The following is a 20,970-nucleotide window of genomic DNA, read 5'->3' as shown; positions in this document are numbered from 1 at the left end:
TTACTCATAGCCTATCTTATCGTTATTCATACAACTGCACATGAATCATATTATACTAAAGGGTTAAATGGCGCGACTTTACCTTCAGACCCCACACAATGAATATGCACGTGTTGTGGCATTTGGGACGAGACATTTTTTTTTATATCAGATGCCGAGGGGGAAATCATCCATAGTATGTTGCGAGATCATTAATCACTTTGCCTCATATAGTGTAGCTACGAGGTGCCATGGGAGCACGTGTCGCCACAGGCTGCACGCAAGACAAGGCTTTGTAACGTGCGCTGAGAGGAATAAGAATGAGTATGAATGGAGGTGGCGAGAGAGCAACAGAGAGAGAGAGAGAGAGAGAGAGTCCAGCACACACACCAGCAACAGTCCCTGAGAAAGGGAGACGAGGAAACTAGAGGAAATACCCTGACTGGAGACGCGCCTGTGCGCATCAGTCTGTGCCCCAGTGCATTCAAACCATTGCCGTGAAGATCATTGAAGCAATTCCGCCGTTTTTTTCCCTTAATCGCCGAAGACTGTCATAATCAGAAGAAAAGTTTAATAGTGTTTTTCACGACCACTGGCTTCTGTGCTTATTTATTTTATAGTATAAACAACGAATTTTCACTTTATAATCCAATACATTTTGGAAAGAGAAAGGACACATATCACTGACCAGGAAAACTGAGCAACGCACCTCCAACATTGATGTTCTTTTTCAACGAAATCACCAGGAAATTATCGATGAAACCGTCTTTTGCTAATTAAATAGATATGGACCGCTTGAATGGCCGATTGTAAGGTATGATGTACGCTCTCTGGTGGAGTGTTAAAATGTATACTTTCTAATTATCTCCTGTTTATTGTCGTCTAGGATCGATCCAGGCTTGTTAATGGGTTTTCGCCTGTCACCACAGAAGTAATCTGAATTTGATAAATTTGCTATCGTTTCTTTTAGCGGAAAAGTTACAGACATTAAGCAATGGCAACGTATTAGAGATCCATCAAGAGCCGACGCTAACCTTACCCAGAGCTCAAGTTTATTTACGCCGGTGTACTCTAGACGTTGCAGGTGCATACATTGAGGCGGGAAATACTTAACGGAGGACAACTGGTGGTGTTCAACGCAACCCGTTCTTCTGGATAAAACCTTTTCCTATGCACGAGGACTGGACCCTCTGCAGGTTGTTAAATGGACGTAAACCTCCGCCACCACAAGGAAAGTAGGAGAAAGTTGGTATCCGAGCTTTAAGCCATATATGAAGATCTAGGTACCAGCCTAGCCTCTACAACGCAGTCATGCCTATGCATGCCGTCACCTCCACTTTGATGTACCGGGGAATTTGCACAATTCCAGATATTTTGAACTACGGCGGACCAGTGAACCTGCCAGAAGATGAGGTCGAGGGTGAGTACAGGTGTCTTTTCGACACCGTGTATTACTCTGCCTTGAGATACCATACCAGTGTCTTTACATACGGACAAGTCATTCAAGACGGACAGGCCCCCGTAGCGGCCAACGGAACACCTGTTAATGCTCATAATGGCATATTTCATGACAGTGTGTGTATCACTAAGCTTTCAAACACACGCATCATGTGCATCAACCCACAGATAACTTCCTCTCTCCACGCTCGCATAAATGACTCATAGACAGAGCCGCGGTTCACTAAAACGGTCTCATTTCAGCACCACGGACAGCACCATTTGTCAGCACTGGTTTGGTTGTCTTTCACTGTCGACGTTTCTGCCCACATCTGACATAATAAACATCAGCGAATTATAGTCAAAAAACATGTTCTAAAACTCTTCCCAGCCTCCAGGTTGTAGAATATTCATTTTATTCAAATTCAGGTGTGTTATAAGCACCTTAATAAGAGATGTAGTTTGACGCACATAGAGGATTGCCAGATTGGATTTCAGTGTTTAGGTTACACTGTGCAATCTTCATTATCAATATTATCAACATATGATATAACAAGACAATAGATGCATGAGCCCCTTTGGTGTTACTGTGAATATGACATGCGTTTATGATTTAGTTTGTAAATGTAGGTATATCCCTCTCTCTGTTAGTGTTTCATATGCACACACTGGGGAGTGCTGATTTTCGTTCTTCAATGAGTGGCCTGATTGTATTTGACAGAAAAGTTTAATGCACACAAGACAGTTTTTGACTGAGAATTTTCTGTCAAATATATATACATATATATATATTAAAAAATCCACCCTGGAGTGTGTGAAAAGCAGTGTGAAAGGCTCAGAGTTGATTGTGAGTGTACACAAAAGCATGTCTCTGGTACATCATTGTCAAAACTTATGAGAATTTACTGATTCACACCTGATACACCTGATTCAAAGGTAAATCAGGTGTGAGGGGTATGCTTGTACTCTGTCAGGGAAAATATAGTGGTTTGTCTTGATACTTAATTCTTAGTTTATAATTTGCTTCTCAGAAAAGAAAAACATTCTGGCCCACCGACCATTTTTTTGCACAACCAATTTCCCCTGGTACACCATATGGCTTCTGTCACAACCATAATGGAGTCCTCTAATGGGTCCAGCACTGATTCGACTCTGCACCTGATACCAAATAGAGCAATGATCCCAAATACCAAGACCCCAATAAGGTTTTATATACTGTATCTAAGACATTCTTTGTCTGATATTTCATTTATCTAATTATAGCAGTGGAGAAGACATATGACATGGTACATACTTTTATTAGGGTAACCAGTGGCCTGTTGTTCCTTTGAAATGGGTCTCTGATGTGCAGGATCATTCACTGACCAAAAGAGATTTCCTGACCACTACAAGCAGCTGTCCCGACGCATTATGTCCGCTTTGTCCTCTCCTCCACACTGGGGAAGGCTTAGTCTTTTTCCTGTTGTGTTTGTACTCGTCTGTCTTCCTCTTTGTTTTTCTGTATTTGTTTGTGTATGTGTATGTGTGTGTGTTTGTGTGTGTGTGTATGTGTTTGTGTGTGTGTGTGTGTGTGTGTGTACACAATCTCAGAGTGAGAAATTGATTTAGCACCAGTTTACTATTGTGTCCTTAAGTATACATTTGCTGGAATACCATATAAGCAGAGACATAATGTCTGCATACACATGTGTCTCTATTTACCTTCACGGAGTGTGACAGAAATGCAATTTTGGTGTAATCAAGTAATTTAAAATTCTATCACCTCTTCTAAGGTATCAACCCCATGCATTTTTTTTTTTACAAAATTTAAAAGACAAATTTGACTGAATCCATAGGACCTTCTTTTTTCCCTCAGCATCGATGCCTAACACAAATGTACACACACACACGCACGCACGCACACACACACACACACACACACACCACACACACACACACACACACACACACACCACACACACACACACACACACACACACACACACACACACACACACACACACAGGGCACACAGTTTAGCTCGAATTTTGTTGCAGCATAAATTTTATGCAGCATAAATTTGCATCAGATTTGTTGAGCGGTTTCAGATCCTCTTCTTCTAAGTCAAACATTGTTTTGTATGACAAAAACGATGATTATCTTTCCGTGCTCACACATAGCAAAGCATGCCCCTCCCTGTGTCCTGATGTTTCTCAGTCTCTCCACTCATCCCCTCATCTCTGTCTCAGCCCTATCCTCATTCTGTAGTCGATGAGGTAAAAACATGGCGTCTCTCAGGTATTTCTAAACCTTGAGTGCAAGCACATTCCATGTCAGTCTCTCGTATTATACAGCCAGCAATAAATGAATCACCAAAGCTGGCACACTCAGGCTTACTGTAATGTCAACCTACATTTTAAAAATACCTGTCCCCAATCACCTGGAAAAGATGCTAATAAGCACAGGCTTTTCTGACAGTCCTTACTAGATGACAGTCAAGACGTCAGTAGTGCCTTCAAAGCATGTAAGAGTTCTCTGACATACTGTATATGTAAGATATATACTGTATGCATGATGCGTGTCTGTAGATTATCACATGGCTGTCCTCTCAACTGTTGAGTTATGCCTAGACCTTGGCCATACTTTACTGACTTTATTGCTCTGGTTATAATGCACTGGCACCTGTATGACATTTCCTTCTGTAGGATTATTAACAGTCAACTCAAATTCAGTGTGTGTAGACAGCACTGGAGTTGGCACAGGGCCACAATCAGATTGGCTTGTTGTGAATTCAATTAAAACGCTGGCCAGAAAGAGATGTGTACAGAGCTGATTGAATTTGGAGCGGCTTGCTTTCAGTTCCCATTGGTGGCACACTGTGGACTATGGGCCGTGCTGGTGCCGTTTGGAGTGAGCCAGCAGCATTGTCCCTGACATGCTTTTTGCGGCTGCATCTAATCTAGTACTTACTGAGACGTGAAGGCATGCAAACGTTACCTAGTCAGCGCTTGGGAGTCAGACACACACACACACACACACACACACACACACACACATACATACATAGAAACATATACACACACGCACACAAAGCCTGGTGCTAGCATTGGTGTGTTTGCACTGGACATCAGTCTCTTCCATTCCTGCCTTTCCTTCAGTGCTTTGTCTGTGATAAGGGATTCTGCAGCTTGTGTGTGATGTGGAAGCCTAGTGTGTGATTCATGCTCGGAAGCCTGATACTGCACACACTTGTGCTGCCATCACAAGTCCTCTCCTCTCCCCTCTGTCCACACAGCAGAGTTTTCTGTCTTAGAGCAGACGGCAGAATGCTTCCTACAGTAGCGAGAGAAGTAGAGAAAGAGTACAAGAGACAGCAGATAGTTGCATAGTGCAAGAGAGAGATGTCTTTGTTTCATGCCAGTGGTAACTTCTGGTGCATCAGATACTTTTTTCCTCTGCGGAATTTTTCTATTCCAGGAACAGACTACATTCGGCTTCCACGAATTGGCAGCTCTCTATAATCTCCAAAAAAAAAAAAGAAAGAAGGAAAGAAAGACAAGAGAGGAAATGTCTTCCTGCCGCTTTCCATTCCTGCTGCCTCCAACCAAACCTAAACCCATTACCTCACACAGTTGTCTTGGCAATTCTCACAAAACAAAATATAACTTATTTGTTTGTGCTTCAGTGAAAAAGCCTTCAGTTTCAATGGTGCTGGAATGCTAATCTACAGTATACACACCTTGCAGTCAAAAGACAACCTGTATACCTCTCCACAAGCCATGCTTAAATACTGATTAACCAGCTGCTTAATTAAAATTAATTATGACTGAATAGTTTGTTCAGTATGCACATCAGCTGAGCACTTATGGCTGATTGGAGTGGTCTTTTTGTTAAAGGACAAATTGCCTCTAGCAGGCTATGCGGAGGGCGGCTATTGAGTGGTGTCAGGTCAGGTTGGGTGGCGGTGGCGATGAGCGACTGGTGAGAGGGACGGGCCACTGATGAAACCCGCCGACGAGACTCGGGTTTTCAATTACCAGACGAGTCACGGTGGGGAGCCGTGCGACGGTCGCGCTTCAATGGCTCCTGAAAGAAAAAAAAGCAGGTCAGAGGCAATATCTGCAGTTGATTGCATTCTCTCTCTCTTTTATTCGGTTAGGGCGGAATCCCTACGCCTCCCTGGGCTGAAAGTCACCTTAACACCCGTGTCACTAATATTTAATTTATAGGCACCATGCACTATGGGGGAGTTGCTAGCTTGAGTGAGGATGCTACTTACTTAGTTAAAAAGTTTCCTGGAACAAATATGGGTCGAAGGCACAGGCATGTCAAGGAAATCTGGGAAGGCAGCCATTTCCCTGTCAACCTGTTTAAACCATCAGACAGATAATGCAGATGTTTTTGGGAAAGAGAGCCACAAACCCAAAGTGACAACAGAAACTTGACCATAGCAAGACAATAGACTGCCAGTCTCACACATCTGGTTTACTCTATCACAAACCCCCAGTCAAGCTGTCACTCACACACTCCTGTCTCTGAACCAACCACCTCTCATGATTTCGCTTTCTACGCTACCAGTCTACTGTATGCGGCACCACTAAAATTTGGTCTCAAATTCACGCTTTATTCATAATGATATTGTGGTGATCTGTCTATGTCTACCGATGTCAATGTTTAAATACCGGTACTTAAATGCTTTAACAAACAACATGTGCTTCTCTATGGACTCCTGAGTTCACCCCCAGCAGGTTTTCACTTGCACTCCCACCTTCTTTGGTAATCATTACTCCTCCACACATCTGCCTGTGTGTGTACAAGGTGAGGGCGTATGCTGAATAAGTTGATGAGGGGGAGATAGATTTGCAGCATTTCCAAATCTCCGTTCTCCTCTGTAGAGTATGTGCTGTAGCTTTCCCTCTCTGTGAAGTTTGTCCATACAGCCATCTCAGCAGGATTTCATGCATATCATTTCTCCACACTTCTCTGTAATTAGAACGTCTATCGGGTACCTCGGCGTCTGACTGTTTAGACGGTCTTATGCTGTATGTAAGAAAAACACAAGGTGTATTCATAGGAAAAAGGATGATTCTTCGGTTAATGCAGCTTCAATCTTTATTCCAATAAAAAGCAATCACGAAAACACGTGAGACGTATTACCGGGCACCAATCATGATGAGTGAACCCAGAGCTTCTCAAATTCTTGTTCTATATCTTGTTCCAAAGTCCCTCCTACACTCTAAATGTAAATGAACTAGGCTTCCAAAGCAAACAGGTCTGGTCACCTTGTGTTGTTCTGTATGATAATTAAATCTCCACTTTAACCTGGATGGGTTACCTCCCAAACCCAATTTACAATTGTTTGCTTACATTCATACTTCAAGTTGCTTCCAGGCCTTGGATGAGACGATAGCATAGACCTTTGAGTGTTATATGGATAAGATCACCATGTGGGACATGATGTTCTTAGACAGGGTAAACTGTAAATCCTTACACTGTATGTATTATTTTCTAACATATGTCTTAAATGACTTTGTGCTTAATGGTTCCTTCCGCTTGAGGGAATTTTCATCATCATACATCATCAATTTATCATTCATCTTATCTGCCTGTCTGTCTGTCTGCCTGTCTGTCTGTCTGTCTGTCTCACCATCTGTGGAACACTTGCTATCAGATGGTAAACTCAAAGCAAACAAGGAAAGAAAAATATTGAAGCAGGCTTAAATCAAACAAAGAGGTTTTGTCTTACAAACTTCTAAACAAAATGGATGTCTGAAAAATAGGTTTGATTAGTCAGCTGCTTGTTTAAGCATACTGCTTTTATTTAATAATTTGAGAATTTGAGATTCATTTTGAATATGAATTTCTAGGATATCATCAGTGACATTCACCCTACTCTTAACAAGAGAAGAATATGACAATGTCATTTTTTAACTCACAGCTGTTTTGCTACTCATGTCACAACTGATTAAAAAAACTATAGATATTATGTATATGGGCAGAAGGGAAATCATGCTGGAATGTCTATATTGATATTCAGACTGGGTAATTGTTGTTCAATCACTGGCTTTTCACCAACACATGTATAATGACAGAGAAAGATTTGCTGCTGTACATCAAATATACATCAAATCTGGCCCCTACGGAGCAGACTGACAGCCAACTCACAAGCCACAGACTACATTTGTAAACCTCACCAAAAGCAAAGACAACCGTCACTTGTTGTACTTCTGAGGAGCCCGTCGGCCATGTCCTATTAACCCCCGAAGTACGTGTCCGATCCACTTATCCATCAACACTTGTGGGCCATCTGTTTGCAGATGATAGTAGTGGAGGTCACAGGAGGAGCTGCCATCTCTCTCTCCTCACATCTGTCTGCCAAGCCATGGCGATGCCTTTCCCATCAGCAGTATTATGGGGTGTCAAGGCTTACATAATGTATGCTATAATACCTTAATACAGATTTAGATGCGGGCATGGAAATGTATATAGGCAGTTGTTCACTGCTTGTACAATAAGGATACATAATCATTTTATGCATTATCCATAAGAGACCTGCTTAGCCATAAGCCATGACTCATATGCATCAGGTGACATATTAAAGATATCAGGTAAAATACATCAGAAGCCCTCAGATGGAACAGCGCCGAGCTTTCTAGGGAGTCACAGAGCTCCTGGTTAGCTGGCCTGTCAGCTACAAAAGACTCTCTCTGTCCTTGCCAAAGAATATGTCTGGCTCCCTCATCAGAACCAAGAGGCTTGTCATCTTTCCACCCCCTCCCCCCTAACACACACACACACACACACACACACACACCTCTCACACACACACACACACCTCTCACACACACACAAAAGAAAAAGAAGAAGTGTGATGCAGTGCGCGCAGGAAGTCATTACGGTAATAAGATGGAGGCACCAATCCTCTCATGTGTGCGGTGACTCACACAAGGCTTGTCAGCTGTCACAAGTGAGCCTTTCTCTGTTTGCTCAGGCAACCACCACACACAGTGCCACGTATATTCTTTCCATATTCCTCAATGTGACAGCACTCCCCAGCCAGCCCACCCTGAAGAAAACATGAAAGAAAATCAAACCGGTGTTTGCACACTATTGTGGCTATTATTCTCTGTTCACATTGTATCATTGCGTCATTCTCTATTATTACCTGAGCGCAAATATAGAGTAGAGTGAGTTCACCAGGGTAAAAGCAGTGATTAGATGAATAATTATTATGCTCTAGACTTGTGTGGTGTTGTACATAGGACATACAACTGGCCTGATTTAAATGTACATCCAATTATTGGCATATATCCATGTTTCCTGTGTCATCCAGGTCTAAAGCATGCAGTGCCAACCATCCGTCAGCCATAATGGGATTACAATTGTGTTGCCTCCCAGACATCTTCACTAATCACACTGTATCATTCTGACTGAGGATGTAGCATCTCTGTTGGTTAAGAAGTCGGATGTAGACAAATACTCTTAAGGTGCATGTCGAATTTACACATAATTGCTAACTAATGTACGGTAGAGTTAGTCATATTTGCTTGGTAACTGCTGATTAATCCGCTAAATTCTCCATAATCCATGCATTCATAGTAGGCCTGCTGACACACAGATGTGTGCTGTGTACTGTTCCAATGTAGGCCTGCCTGCTAAATCTATGATAGAGGGTGAAATGCAATCAAATGCTATGAAAGATTGCACAGGTGAGGTGAAGAGCAAAATAGAACTGGAATGTAGGCAGAGATCTGTGAGATCCAGTGCCCGAGTTAATGCTCTTAACGAGCTAAAGGCCACGTAGGCTTCAATATCATTACATGGAGAGTCCCACTGTTTTGCTACCTGTGCAGCCAGCTGCACTCAGAAATTTCATTTCTTGAAATGCCCATATGCCCCTCAGGCCGAGGATGTACTAAAAGTGTGAAATTATGGCAATTACACTGAGGGATATGGGGTGAGTGGTGGGTGGTGGTGGTGGTGGAGGAGAGGGGTGGACATGCATGCATTTCTCTTTTTATAAACTCCCAGATATGTAATGGAACAGTAAGTGGCTGCCTTGCACGGTTTTGCGGAGTGCTTCTCTGTGTGTGTGTGTGGATGCAGTCGGCTGCTGCCTAGTGCTGCTGTATTTATCCGCAGAAGGTATGTCCGGCCCCAGAGAGTGGGCGTTGCGTCGGTGTGTTTTTTCGCGAGGTCAAACGCGAGCTCTTTGAAAGCATATGCTTCCATGGCAATGGAGCGCAACTCGGCATCGTCACGGCGATTGGTAGCCGTGAGAAAACCTAGTGCTGCTGGCAGAATGCTGCTCTTGGCTCGGTGTCAAGTTGCAGAGATTCAGCTTGCAAAAACCTTGTTTCCTACTTGAAACTGTAGACAGAAATGATGACCCCCCCCCTTCAAAAAGCCACTCACTAGTCAAAGTTATGAACAGTGTCTGCACTGTTTCTCCAACTCCCCGTCCCGTAATATTCAATGCCATGTGTCTCCCAAATGCCAGTCTAAATACCAAAAGCCCTTTTGTGTGTCCCGAACAATGACAGCAGACAGAAGCCTTCGACTTCAGACGAAGTTCTGTCCCTGTATAATTACCCAGCAGTGAACTGACAAAGGGGTCTCTCGCCTTTTTCAATTTTTGGAGCGCTTAAGCATACACTCGACATTCACATCCTCAGCAGCGCCTGTCACAGAGAACAATAGGGTGCGGGATAGGAGGGCGGCGATATAGCCAAGAGGTGTAAATGTTCCACATTTAAATTGAAAAAAAAAAAAAGCCATCGAACAGAAAGCATTAAAAATCCATAGGGTCAGATGGTAACAATTCTGTTTATTGTTGTGGCAGGCAGTTGACATGGGGTGAGGGTGCGTTACCGATCAAGCATATCTCTGCTTTCCCTCTCGAGAAAGGTTGGTGCACCTGGGGCACACACATACTCCACTGGTGGGGGGGTGGGGGGGTGGGTAACAGACCAGAACCAGCGCAGCCGAGAAGTTATCCTGAGTGAGGGTGGTGAAGGGGTGTGTGTGTGTGTGTGTGTTTGTGTGAGGCAGTGAGGGTGGTGAAGGGGTGTGTGTGTGTGTGTGTGTTTGTGTGAGGCAGTGAGGGTGGTGAAGGGGTGTGTGTGTGTGTGTGTGTTTGTGTGAGGCAGTGAGGGTGGTGAAGGGGTGTGTGTGTGTGTGTGTGTGTGTTTGTGTGAGGCAGTGAGGGTGGTGAAGGGGTGTGTGTGTGTGTGTGTGTGTTTGTGTGAGGCAGTGAGGGTGGTGAAGGGGTGTGTGTGTGTGTGTTTGTGTGAGGCAGTGAGGGTGGTGAAGGGGTGTGTGTGTGTGTGTGTGTTTGTGTGAGGCAGTGAGGGTGGTGAAGGGGTGTGTGTGTGTGTGTGAGGGTGGTGAAGGGGTGTGTGTGTGTGTTTGTGTGAGGGAGGGGGGGGGTGAAGGGGTGTGTGTGTGTGTGTGTTTGTGTGAGGGAGGGGGGGGGATAGAATGTAGCCGTACATTTCTACTCATAATGAAGTGAAGAGGAAATTGAGAGAGTTCTGTTAGTTTGGTAATATGCCAACATGCCAATTCCAAAACGGAGACGCTAAACACCTGGTCTAAATCAGATGTAACTTACCTGCATGAGACTGTCTAAGGATGCTTTTGGTTCACCTTGCTTGTTTTGTTCGAAGATCTTTGGTATCCAGACAGGTGGTATTTTATTCCAACCTTCAAGGTGGTCATCCAAGTAAAGTTTCACGATAGTCATAATAATAGGCCTACTATCTATTATAAGAGACATAGTCTCTAACTTTCAGAATTTTTTTGGGAGGCTCTACTGTCCCACATACACATTTTCAGTGTGTTTGTGTGTCTGCAGTCATCTCTGTAGGTCAAGAATGAATAGGAATGAATGTGCCGGAGAATAAAAAAAGAAAACTTGACAAATTGCCTGGCGCCAAAACAAGATTACCTCTGTGCTTAGTGCACCTTCTACATATTCGCCATCACCACGGACCCAAAGCAAGATTATTCCTGTGCTTAATGCACCTTCTACATATTTGCCATCACCACAGAACCAGAGGAGCGGACAGGGGCAATTTACTGTGGCTCATGCTCTTCGTGTGATTTAGGTGCCATTTGGGTAAAAAGGCCCCGTGTTTAAAATAAGAATAATGAAGAAAATGAGTTCCCCTCCGGAGCCTTGGCGGGCTCCCCGTAGTTAAAGCCCAGCCAAATACTCTAGAGCCTTGTTAAAACGCGGTTACTGTAATATTCAGATCTGATGGGGCTCTCATGGAGGCCCCCCTTCTCCAGCAGAAGATGGATTAGGGCTGCCACACATGTTTAAAAATAGTCCTCAGAGCGGTGCTACGGAGGCATACACACCGACACACCGACACGCTGCTTGGATGCACAGTCTAATGCTTTACAAATGATCACACAGAGCAAACATATACACACATGCACACACACACACAGGCACTAAATACAGTCACACACACCAAATATCTACTCACCCTGCCACACACAAACACACACACACACACACACACACACACACACACACACACACACACACACACAGACGTATACAAACTGACACACTCACTCACTTACTCATTCACTCACTCACTCAGTCAGTGATGTTTTGGTGGCATTGATTTTTTCAGTCTATTACATAAAGAGTAGCTTTGCTGCAATTACTGGGCCACTATGACAGATCTATGAGTTTGTGTGTGTGTGTGTGTGTGTGTGTGTGTGTGTGTGTGTGTGTGTGTGTGTGTGAGAGAGAGAGACTAAGCGAGCTCCGCAGCAGTGCTCAGGCTTTGGGGAGGGTCATGCCCACCATCTCTATCTCCCAGAGTGAGTAATAAGAAAAAGACCACATGCAGAAACAACCTTACATCTATATTTAGACGTGAATGTTTAGCTGAGGCATATAGCATATTGGTATAAGTAGGTTTTTTACTGTTGGTTGCATGTTTTTCTATGATTTTTCTCTGTATGTGGTGGGTGTTTTTTTTTAACATTTGGAAAGATTTTTCCAATCTTTTCCACCTCAATCCACCTAATCTTCTCTAGAGATCTATCACTCATGATTTAACACAGAGGGCCTCTATCTGTATTCCACAGGCTTAGAGCATGATTGCTTCGAGCGCTCTGTGATCGAGCCTTAACCTGACGTGCAACGTTCTGAAGCCCAACATCTAAACTCTGTTTCATCCTCCATCGGCTCTCATGGGGACTAGTAAAGGAGGCTGTGTTTGAAGTTCAACTGCACCTTTAGATATCAAAGAAAATGTCACTGTCTGAAATATGACTGTTTTTAGCTTTGGGCTCGTCTGGACCCACAATGGGGAACCGTTCCCACAGAGCTTAGATGAGAGGATGTGAACGATGGCACAGAAACACCCATAAATCAATCGAGAGCCATTTAATGTCTGTTAACGTCAGTTCTCCAGTCCCGAGCCCCAGGCGTACTCTATGTCTTTGCTAATGAGGGTTCCCCTTTTATTTTGTGCTTTAGTGTCGAAAATAGTTTCAGAAATGCGCTAATTCTGAAAACATGGAGGTATCTGATTTCATGGCACTGGTTGCTATTTTGATCGCGGAAGCTGGTTGGTGAATAGACATGTTGGAGTCTGGTTTTAAGCAGTGCAGAACACTGCCATGGGAAGAATGTATCTGTTGAATGAAATATAAATGACTTAAATGGCATATCAGTGGGTAGGTTTTTAAAACATTACCTGACCATGTGGTCTCAAAGGGATTTATGGAGTACTTGGAAGAGGATTAAATGGGCTCCTTTGAAGAGGAGGAACTGAAGTTAATTTGGTTTGCATCTACACCTTTATCTTTGAACGACTTTGTAGTATTTTTCCCCTGGAGGATTTCAAGACTGTTGTGCACATTGATGTGCTTTATCTAAAAAGGGGTTATGTTCAAAGTTCAGTTAGAGGCTTGACGACGACTTTGGTGTCTTTGTAAATTAGCCGTAGTGTGAGAATAACCTAATCGTTGTTAGGTAATGGCCAGACTGATTCGCTGAGTTTTTATTTTTTTATTTTTATCATTGTCTCCTAGGTAACGCATCAGTACTCAGGCCTACATGTCATTGCATACCACATTATCTGAAAGAAAAAAAAAAAAAATTAAAAGTTTCCCTCGTCACTTTGTTTAACAGAGAAAAAAATCTCAGTGTTTCTCTTTCCCCCCCTTTTTTTCAAACACCTTTCCTTCCTGGAGTGAGGGAGGAGGGTTTTTTTATGCGAAAGCTGCTTTGTGAAGCAGACAGATGGAGGTTGCGCTGCGGCAGATAGGGGAGCACTGTTATTGTATAAACAAAAGGGAGCCCAGCTGGTGAAGAGAAATCGGTATCTGGAGGCCCTCAGTATCTCTGGCAGCCACGGGTGAGATGATCAATGCTGGGGCTGCCGGAGAAGGCGCTTAGCCACACTAAGCTTCCTGGCAGCCAGGACTTTGTAAATGGCATGTCAGATACAAAAAAAAATGCTTTGTGGCTTACATATACTGACCAGTCTTTTTCTCTGCTGCTGTCCCCTGCTGTTGTTTTTCATGACGTGCAATGCCACATCCGCAGCGCTGAAATGGTGTCATTATTTTTCGTTTGTTGCGTGTGGCAAAAGTGAAGTTACTGATGATGGGCCACTGAATCACTTTGGCCTACTGAGACGCGTGTCTTGCATGGAGACGGCGAATTCATATGCAATGCAGCCAGACGATAGGGCCAATGAAGTGAGCCTGCAAAACTTGTCAGCAGATGCTGCGTTGAGGTTGATCTTCCATTTTCAATTATGTGAAGTGTGAACGCGCCAGCACTGTGTCTGCTTATCGGGAAGCACATCTGTTCAATTTTTCCCCCTTTCACCCGTTTTTCTTGGATACCCTACAAAGCAATCTACATATTAATCTATGCACCGCATTGCCATTCTGTGTATGGATGGATGGATAGGATTCGAAAGTCAATGAATGCATTCTGTGGAGTCTGCAGTGTATTCTTGTCAAGACCGCGGTTCAGTCCAGGGAAGTGTACAGTACAGTAGGCATGTTGAGAGATTTATAGCCGGGTACTTTTCCGAATGCCACATATTTCATAATTAGGTATTTGACATTAAGACTTTGACAGGTGGAAAATTGCCAATGACGGAATGATGATCTACAATGCATATCAATGAGGCCAGCCAGTCATCCAAAAGGAGAGTGTTTTCACATGCTTTCAAATACTAGAGGATATTGTTGCAACAGAGCTCATTTTTTGAATGCAATCAGCCATTCAGATTGAGTTTTTTTTTCCCTTACTCTAGCTCTGCATAGAAATGTGTCAGACAAAAGATAGCCAGAAACAATGAGTCGTGTGGCAAGGCAATGTGTGTGTGTGTGTGTGTGTGTGTGTGCATACGCCCCCATTTTTCAGTCCAACATCTCCCTCCAAAATCAAATTGTCAATCAACCCATTACTAATGTTGCTTGTCAGTTATCCGAGTTGAAAGAATGAGTCTGAAATGTACTGATGCAATATTCATGGAGGCATCTGCGAATTATTCCATGTCTTGCTGAACTTTGACCGCATCTCCCCACACAGAGATCCGAGAGGCCTTCAAGGTGTTCGATCGTGACGGGAATGGCTTCATCTCCAAGCAGGAGCTGGGCATGGCCATGCGCTCTCTGGGGTATATGCCCAACGAGGTGGAACTGGAGGTCATTATCCAGAGACTCGATATGGATGGTGAGTGGTGGCTTGGGGTGGTGGGGTGGGTGGGGAATGGGGGGAGCAAGGCCAGACATCTGGACCTTGCAGAAGTGAATATTTTTTTTTGTTGTTGTTGTTGTTATGCGTTGCACCTCCTCCTCCTCATCCTCCTCTCTTCCTCCCCTCCCCCTCCTATCCCTCTCTTTCTTCTCTTCCCCTGCGGGTCGCTCTTTCGCAGGGGACGGCCAGGTAGACTTTGAAGAATTCGTCACCCTCCTTGGTCCCAAGCTGACAGCGGCTGGGATGCCAGACAAGTTTAATGGGACAGACTTCGACTCTGTCTTCTGGAAGGTAATGATAATCAGCTTGCCTCTCATTATCACTGACAAGGACAGACACCACATGTGCCAACGTAGATTGCCAGCTAAATTATGCATGGGAATGCTGGTCCCTCCCAGAAAGAGGAAACAACATCATCCACAACAACAACAGTTACAAAGCATAAACACTCAATTCCATAGACCTGGCATGGGTACTGTTTTGCATAGCTGGTTCACGGCAAGGTCCTTGTACAACAAGGAAATATAGGAAAGCCATCGCAGTTCACCTTGTCTTGTAATGTGTTGTTCAGCCTAATCACGTCCAATTGTTTGTCAGTGCTAGACAGAGTCAGCGGGGCAGTGACATGCATCAGACGTACAATTTGTGAAAGATCTCCATCCTTTCGCAGAAAACCATTCCTGAAGGGTTTCAAGAGTAAATGTGAAATTCAATTTAGGGGTATTATTCTTGACGAATCAAGACAACAAGAGCATTAGGGCAACAAGGGCATATCCTGATACTGCAGTACAAGCAGCGTATATAAAATAATGGCGGACTACAGCTAGTGCATTCAAACTGCAAAGTGACCTTGAATTAAAGTTTCAGTGATTCAGGTACACTGCAGCAGATGAATAGTATGCAACAGTCAAAGGTAGAAGAGAAGATAAAAAAAAAACTTGTTCAGGCCATGAGACACGTCACCATGGAATGAAATGTAATATGTGAGCATGGGGTCATATGTGGCGTAAATTGCTTCGATGATGAAATGTATAAACACCCAGGCCCTTTTTTCATATTCAGTGTGACATGCAGAAGCTCACGGTGGAGGAGCTGAAGAGACTTCTGTACGACACCTTCTGTGATCACCTGTCCATGAAAGACATCGAGAACATCATCATGACTGAGGAGAGTCACATCGAGAACCCGGAGGACTGCCAAGTGGATATAGATAGTAAGGGACCACATCTATTTACTGCACGTCATCCATATATTTTCAGTGTTGGCAGTCAGATTTGGAGCCATGATTATGCTCTCTCTGAGGAAGTTGTTGCTCTGGAGAGAAAGAGAGAAAAAAAGTGTTGTGGGCTTAATCATAATTATGTTGTTCAGCTGCTTGTACCTCTTGTGCGTGATGCGATGTCTACGCGGCAGTTGTGACAAAATGGCAGTGCTGGGCACCATCACCAGACGCGTGCAGCACATTTAATGAGATCTGGTTCACCAGATCAGGGATCCGAAACCTCATTTTGTTTTGCTTGTCTTTTTACTCCACATATTCCCTCCCCTCTGTCTCGCTGTCTCTCTCTCTCTCTCTCTCTCTCTCTCTCTCTCAATTCAATTCAATTCAATTCAAGAATGCTTTATTGGCATGACAAGCTCACTTATATTGCCAAAGCAGTTATACAATAAATCTTAACACATACATGTCAGTAGATTTTCATAAGAATAAAATAAATAGGTAAAAGTAAAATAAAATGCAGTGTATAATGCAGTGTGTGTGTGTGTGTGTGTGTGTGTGTGTGTGTGTGTGTATATGTGTGTGTCTGTGCGTGTGTCTGTGTGTGTGTTTATTTGTCGATATAGGTCACTCATTGTCCCTCAGATTGTGGCATGTTGATACATACTGGGCAGCAAGATATGCTTCATCTCCTTCTCCTAATAGTATCTTTAATTTTGATATGTCATTAAGTTCATTAAAATTAGGAATTTCTGAGTTAAATTTGTTGAAGAAAAGGTTTCTTGTTTGATCGAAGGATGTACATTGTAGGAGGAAGTGCATCTCTGTCTCGACCTCACCTGTCATGCAGTAACCACATATTCTGTGTTCTTTTGGTTGCCATGATTTTCTGAGTCTTCCTTTTTCGATTTCCGATTTGTGGTCACTTAGCCTGTACTTGGTAAGGGTCAGTCTCTGTTTTCTATCTGTGACAGTATTAAGATATTCTGCTAATTTATATTCTCTCTCTCTCACTATCTCTCTCTCTCTCTCTCTCTGTCTCTCTCTCACTCTCTCTCTCTCTCTGTCTCTCTCCCCCTCTTTCTCTTGTTGCAGCTGAGAGTCCCACGCAGCAGGTCAAGCAGACATGCGTGAGGAAGAGCCTGATCTGTGCGTTTGCCATCGCTTTTATCATCAGCGTCATGCTCATCGCAGCCAATCAGGTCCTGCGCAGTGGCATGAAGTAAAAACAATGGACCAATGGGAGTGATCTGTCACGCTTTGATGAGATCACATCTACCTGACTGAAAGAAACAGCAAAAAAGTAATAAAAACAACAACTTAAGATGCGATAAAATGAGGAAAAAACAACAATGTTGTGCACCGTAGGTCACAGTGGATGGAATTGGTGGAGTGATTCAGACCCCTTACTCCTCTTCTCTGCTTTCTTTGCACTGGACAAGGCAGAGGATGCATGGGAGCCCAACAGGAGATCTTCCCACTCAGTGCATGAAGTGCATGGATGTGCCGTCATTTTGAAGCATTTTGTAGACATAAAGCTTAAGCAGAATACCCAAACTGTACCCTGGAGGGCTTGCATATGGCAAGTTTTGTACCTTGTTATCAGCAGCAATTCTTAGTAAGTACCACACTGGAAATCTAGACATGAAACCTTTCAAGTAGTCGTTTTATTTTGGAGAACAAAGTTCAGACACATAAGCCCTCTGTGGTAATGTTTGTGTAAGTTTGCCAGCATTTCCCAATGAAGATGCTGAAATGATGTAAACTAAATATGAAAAACTGTGAACAATTCAATGTGGTTTGGCGGGTATTCTCACAAAGAGGCAATTAGCTTAGCACCTGTGTTGCAACTTTAAAAAAAAAGAGAGAACTGAGATATGTGTCATGTAGTAGATATCAAACCACCTGCATGAACAAAAAGGGCTGTTTAGGACATGCTCATGTTGTGTAGTTATTTGTAGTGACGTAATGAGGTACTGTGGACTTCCTGTTGCACTGAGCACACCATGACATCTCACTGCCAAAGGACCGATTCCAAACCACTGAGAAGAATGTGTCAGCATCAGAGTATAACGTTAGCAGACATTTAAACAGGACGTAATGGAAGGACAGAATAATTACATCTAGGACAGACTATGCAGCACACAGGGAGTACTGAAATGGGTCTGAAGTTTTAATAATTCTAAAAGTTAGTGTAAATGCACACACAATGAATAATAATTTGCATTTATTGGTCCCACACCAAATATTCATTACCACGCATCAGGCAGAGGCCATTTAAGAGAATCCCAGGTATGTTCTCCATAAAAGTTATGCCTTATCATTGGGTGAATGTGAGGGTTGTTTTAGGGGGCACGTTAACATGAGGCAGGGTGGATTATTCCCCTTAATTTTAAATATATTCACCACATTATTGGAAATGTTTGAATAATTCATCTGATTTGGATATGTTTTCATCATAGCAGAGCAAAGGCGCCTGTGAGTCTCAAGGTTCAGCTCTCATCAGCTCGTTAAACATCTGCCATTTTATATGACAGAAATGTATGCGTGGAGGACGAGATGATACCTTAATCCCGCCTCCGGCTCGGCTCGTCTCGATTCAGTTTATTGTTTATACTCTGCCATATCAAGACACTGCTAAATCCTTTTGCACATTGATCTAAATGTCTCCAGGGTCTTATATCAAATATGCATCGCAATATCAGAGCAAATTACTGAAACATCTGATGTGATCTGACAGGGGATCTTTGGGTCTGCAGGTGGGGGCATCACCCAACATCACCTGTATGCTGAAAAACTTCAGATGTGTAGAGGATAAAAGCATATTCCTGTCAATGTGTTCCAATCTCAACCAAAGCTTCAACAAAATCCGAAGACAATAAGAAAAGTACTTGTTTACTGTGCGCTCCTCAAAATGAGTCTGAGTGCTGGTATATTACTTTATTGACGAAGTCGAAGTTCTAATGCAGCTGTATCAACATTGATTTCTGCCTAAGAACACCCATTGTTTGGCAGTCTTTTGACTGCTCTGAAGCAATATGGTATACAGAAGTTGTGGAGTTGTGATTTTTCCAGTAAGTGTATAAATGATTGTGTGAAAACCTGAACAGTGTTATATAACTGTTTCATATATTGTTGTTGAAAGATCCATGCATTTGCACATAAACAATTGGGGAAAAAATAGGAATGTTTATTTTATTATTGCACTTTAAAACCTCATAGCACACCAAACATTACTCATTGTGACATTAACAGTCATGTATATCTTAAATGAATTTTACATTTCTAAATATGAAATAAGACAAATATGAAATTTATTTTTACTATTTATTTATTTCTATAATACCCTATTAGATCATTTATGGCAATACAGTCTTTGTTTAAAAGCAAAATCAAAGGCATGTTGTTCTTTGACATAATGTTTTGCCTTATACTGTACCTTTTACATTTTATCAATTCTCTAATCAGTGTTTACAACAAAAGCATTTCAAGAACTTTGATCTAGTCAAACATTCACTGTTTTATTTACTCTTTGCGAGTGACATAACATTGTAATCAATGAACTTGTTCAGGGTTCAAGTCTCTGATGGAGGAAAAGGAGTCATATTTTTCGTCTCACCCTGTAAACGTTTCTTGAGTGCACAAAATTGTGTCTTTCTGTGGTATGGTACCTGTATTTCATACAAATAAATGTTATATCAAACAGTGTCTTCAGATTTATACATACAAACTCTAAGTCTATTCAGTTTATTTAAAATCGCCCCCAATGTCTTTGAGTGTGAAATTATACGTCCATACCTTTTGTTTTGGCATGTTTTGTTTTTGGAACATTTTTGAGATGTCAGTGAAATGCATGTTAATACACAGTGCTATCACGCTCTTCACCAACCCCACTCCTGGCCATTTATGGAACTCAAACAACAAAGTTCCAATTTCCCTTTTGACACCACTGCTATTTTTATTTCCTTCACTTTGATTCTGACATGACGTGTGTTTCATTTTCCCATATGCACCCAAGGGACGGTGGCCCATTCACGTCACCTTAAAAAAGTCACTAGGTGTGTCATGATCTTACAAGATGAATCTCATCTCCCTGGGCCTCTGAGGAGTTACCCACTGCAGTATCTGATAACAGCATCAGACCTTCCATCTGCCAGGTCAGCCTGAAAACATTCATCTCCTCATCTCACTCCGTTTTGGACACACTCACACACACACACACACACACACACACACACACACACACACTACTACAATACACTTGTACTGCTCAATCCTCCAGCTGCTCAACTTAGAGTTGAAAGGACAGATCACTTATGATCCGGGAATAGGTTTCATTAAACAAAAGCTTAATATTTTGGAGCATAGTCTTTTGCTCTGCCATAGTGATGTGTTTGCAAATGTATGTGTGTGTGTGTGCATGTGTGTGTGTGTGTGTGTGTTTGTGTGTGTGTTTGTGTATCAATGGGTGTGTGTGTGTGTGTGTGTGTGTGTGTGTGTGTGTGTGTGTGTGTGGTAGGGGTGTGTGGTGAATGAGAGTTTACTAATTATGGTGATTCATCAGTGGTGGCGGGAGAGCATAGGAGATGGAGTAAAAACAGCGGTG

General features: G+C 42.8%; 1 protein-coding gene across 2 annotated transcripts; it reads left to right on the top strand.

Annotated features, from left to right (window-relative positions):
• Nucleotides 1-389: 389 nt before the first annotated feature.
• Nucleotides 390-20,035, top strand: LOC121715463 (calcium-binding protein 7). 2 transcript variants are annotated; one of them, XM_042101238.1, is made up of 6 exons: nt 390-793; nt 1,055-1,399; nt 14,978-15,121; nt 15,324-15,436; nt 16,208-16,358; nt 17,460-20,035. In XM_042101238.1, the coding sequence occupies exons 2-6, from the start codon at nt 1,291-1,293 to the stop codon at nt 17,588-17,590; spliced, it is 648 nt and encodes a 215-aa protein (XP_041957172.1). In that variant the 5' UTR covers nt 390-793; nt 1,055-1,290; the 3' UTR covers nt 17,591-20,035. The 2 variants fall into 2 exon arrangements, with proteins under 2 accessions (XP_041957172.1, XP_041957171.1); XM_042101237.1 differs by having other exon boundaries at nt 390-1,399.
• Nucleotides 20,036-20,970: the final 935 nt, after the last annotated feature.

This window comes from Alosa sapidissima, chromosome 8 (assembly GCF_018492685.1).
Source record: "Alosa sapidissima isolate fAloSap1 chromosome 8, fAloSap1.pri, whole genome shotgun sequence".
Lineage (NCBI taxonomy): Eukaryota > Metazoa > Chordata > Actinopteri > Clupeiformes > Clupeidae > Alosa > Alosa sapidissima.
This window is presented reverse-complemented; position numbering and strand designations above follow the sequence as displayed.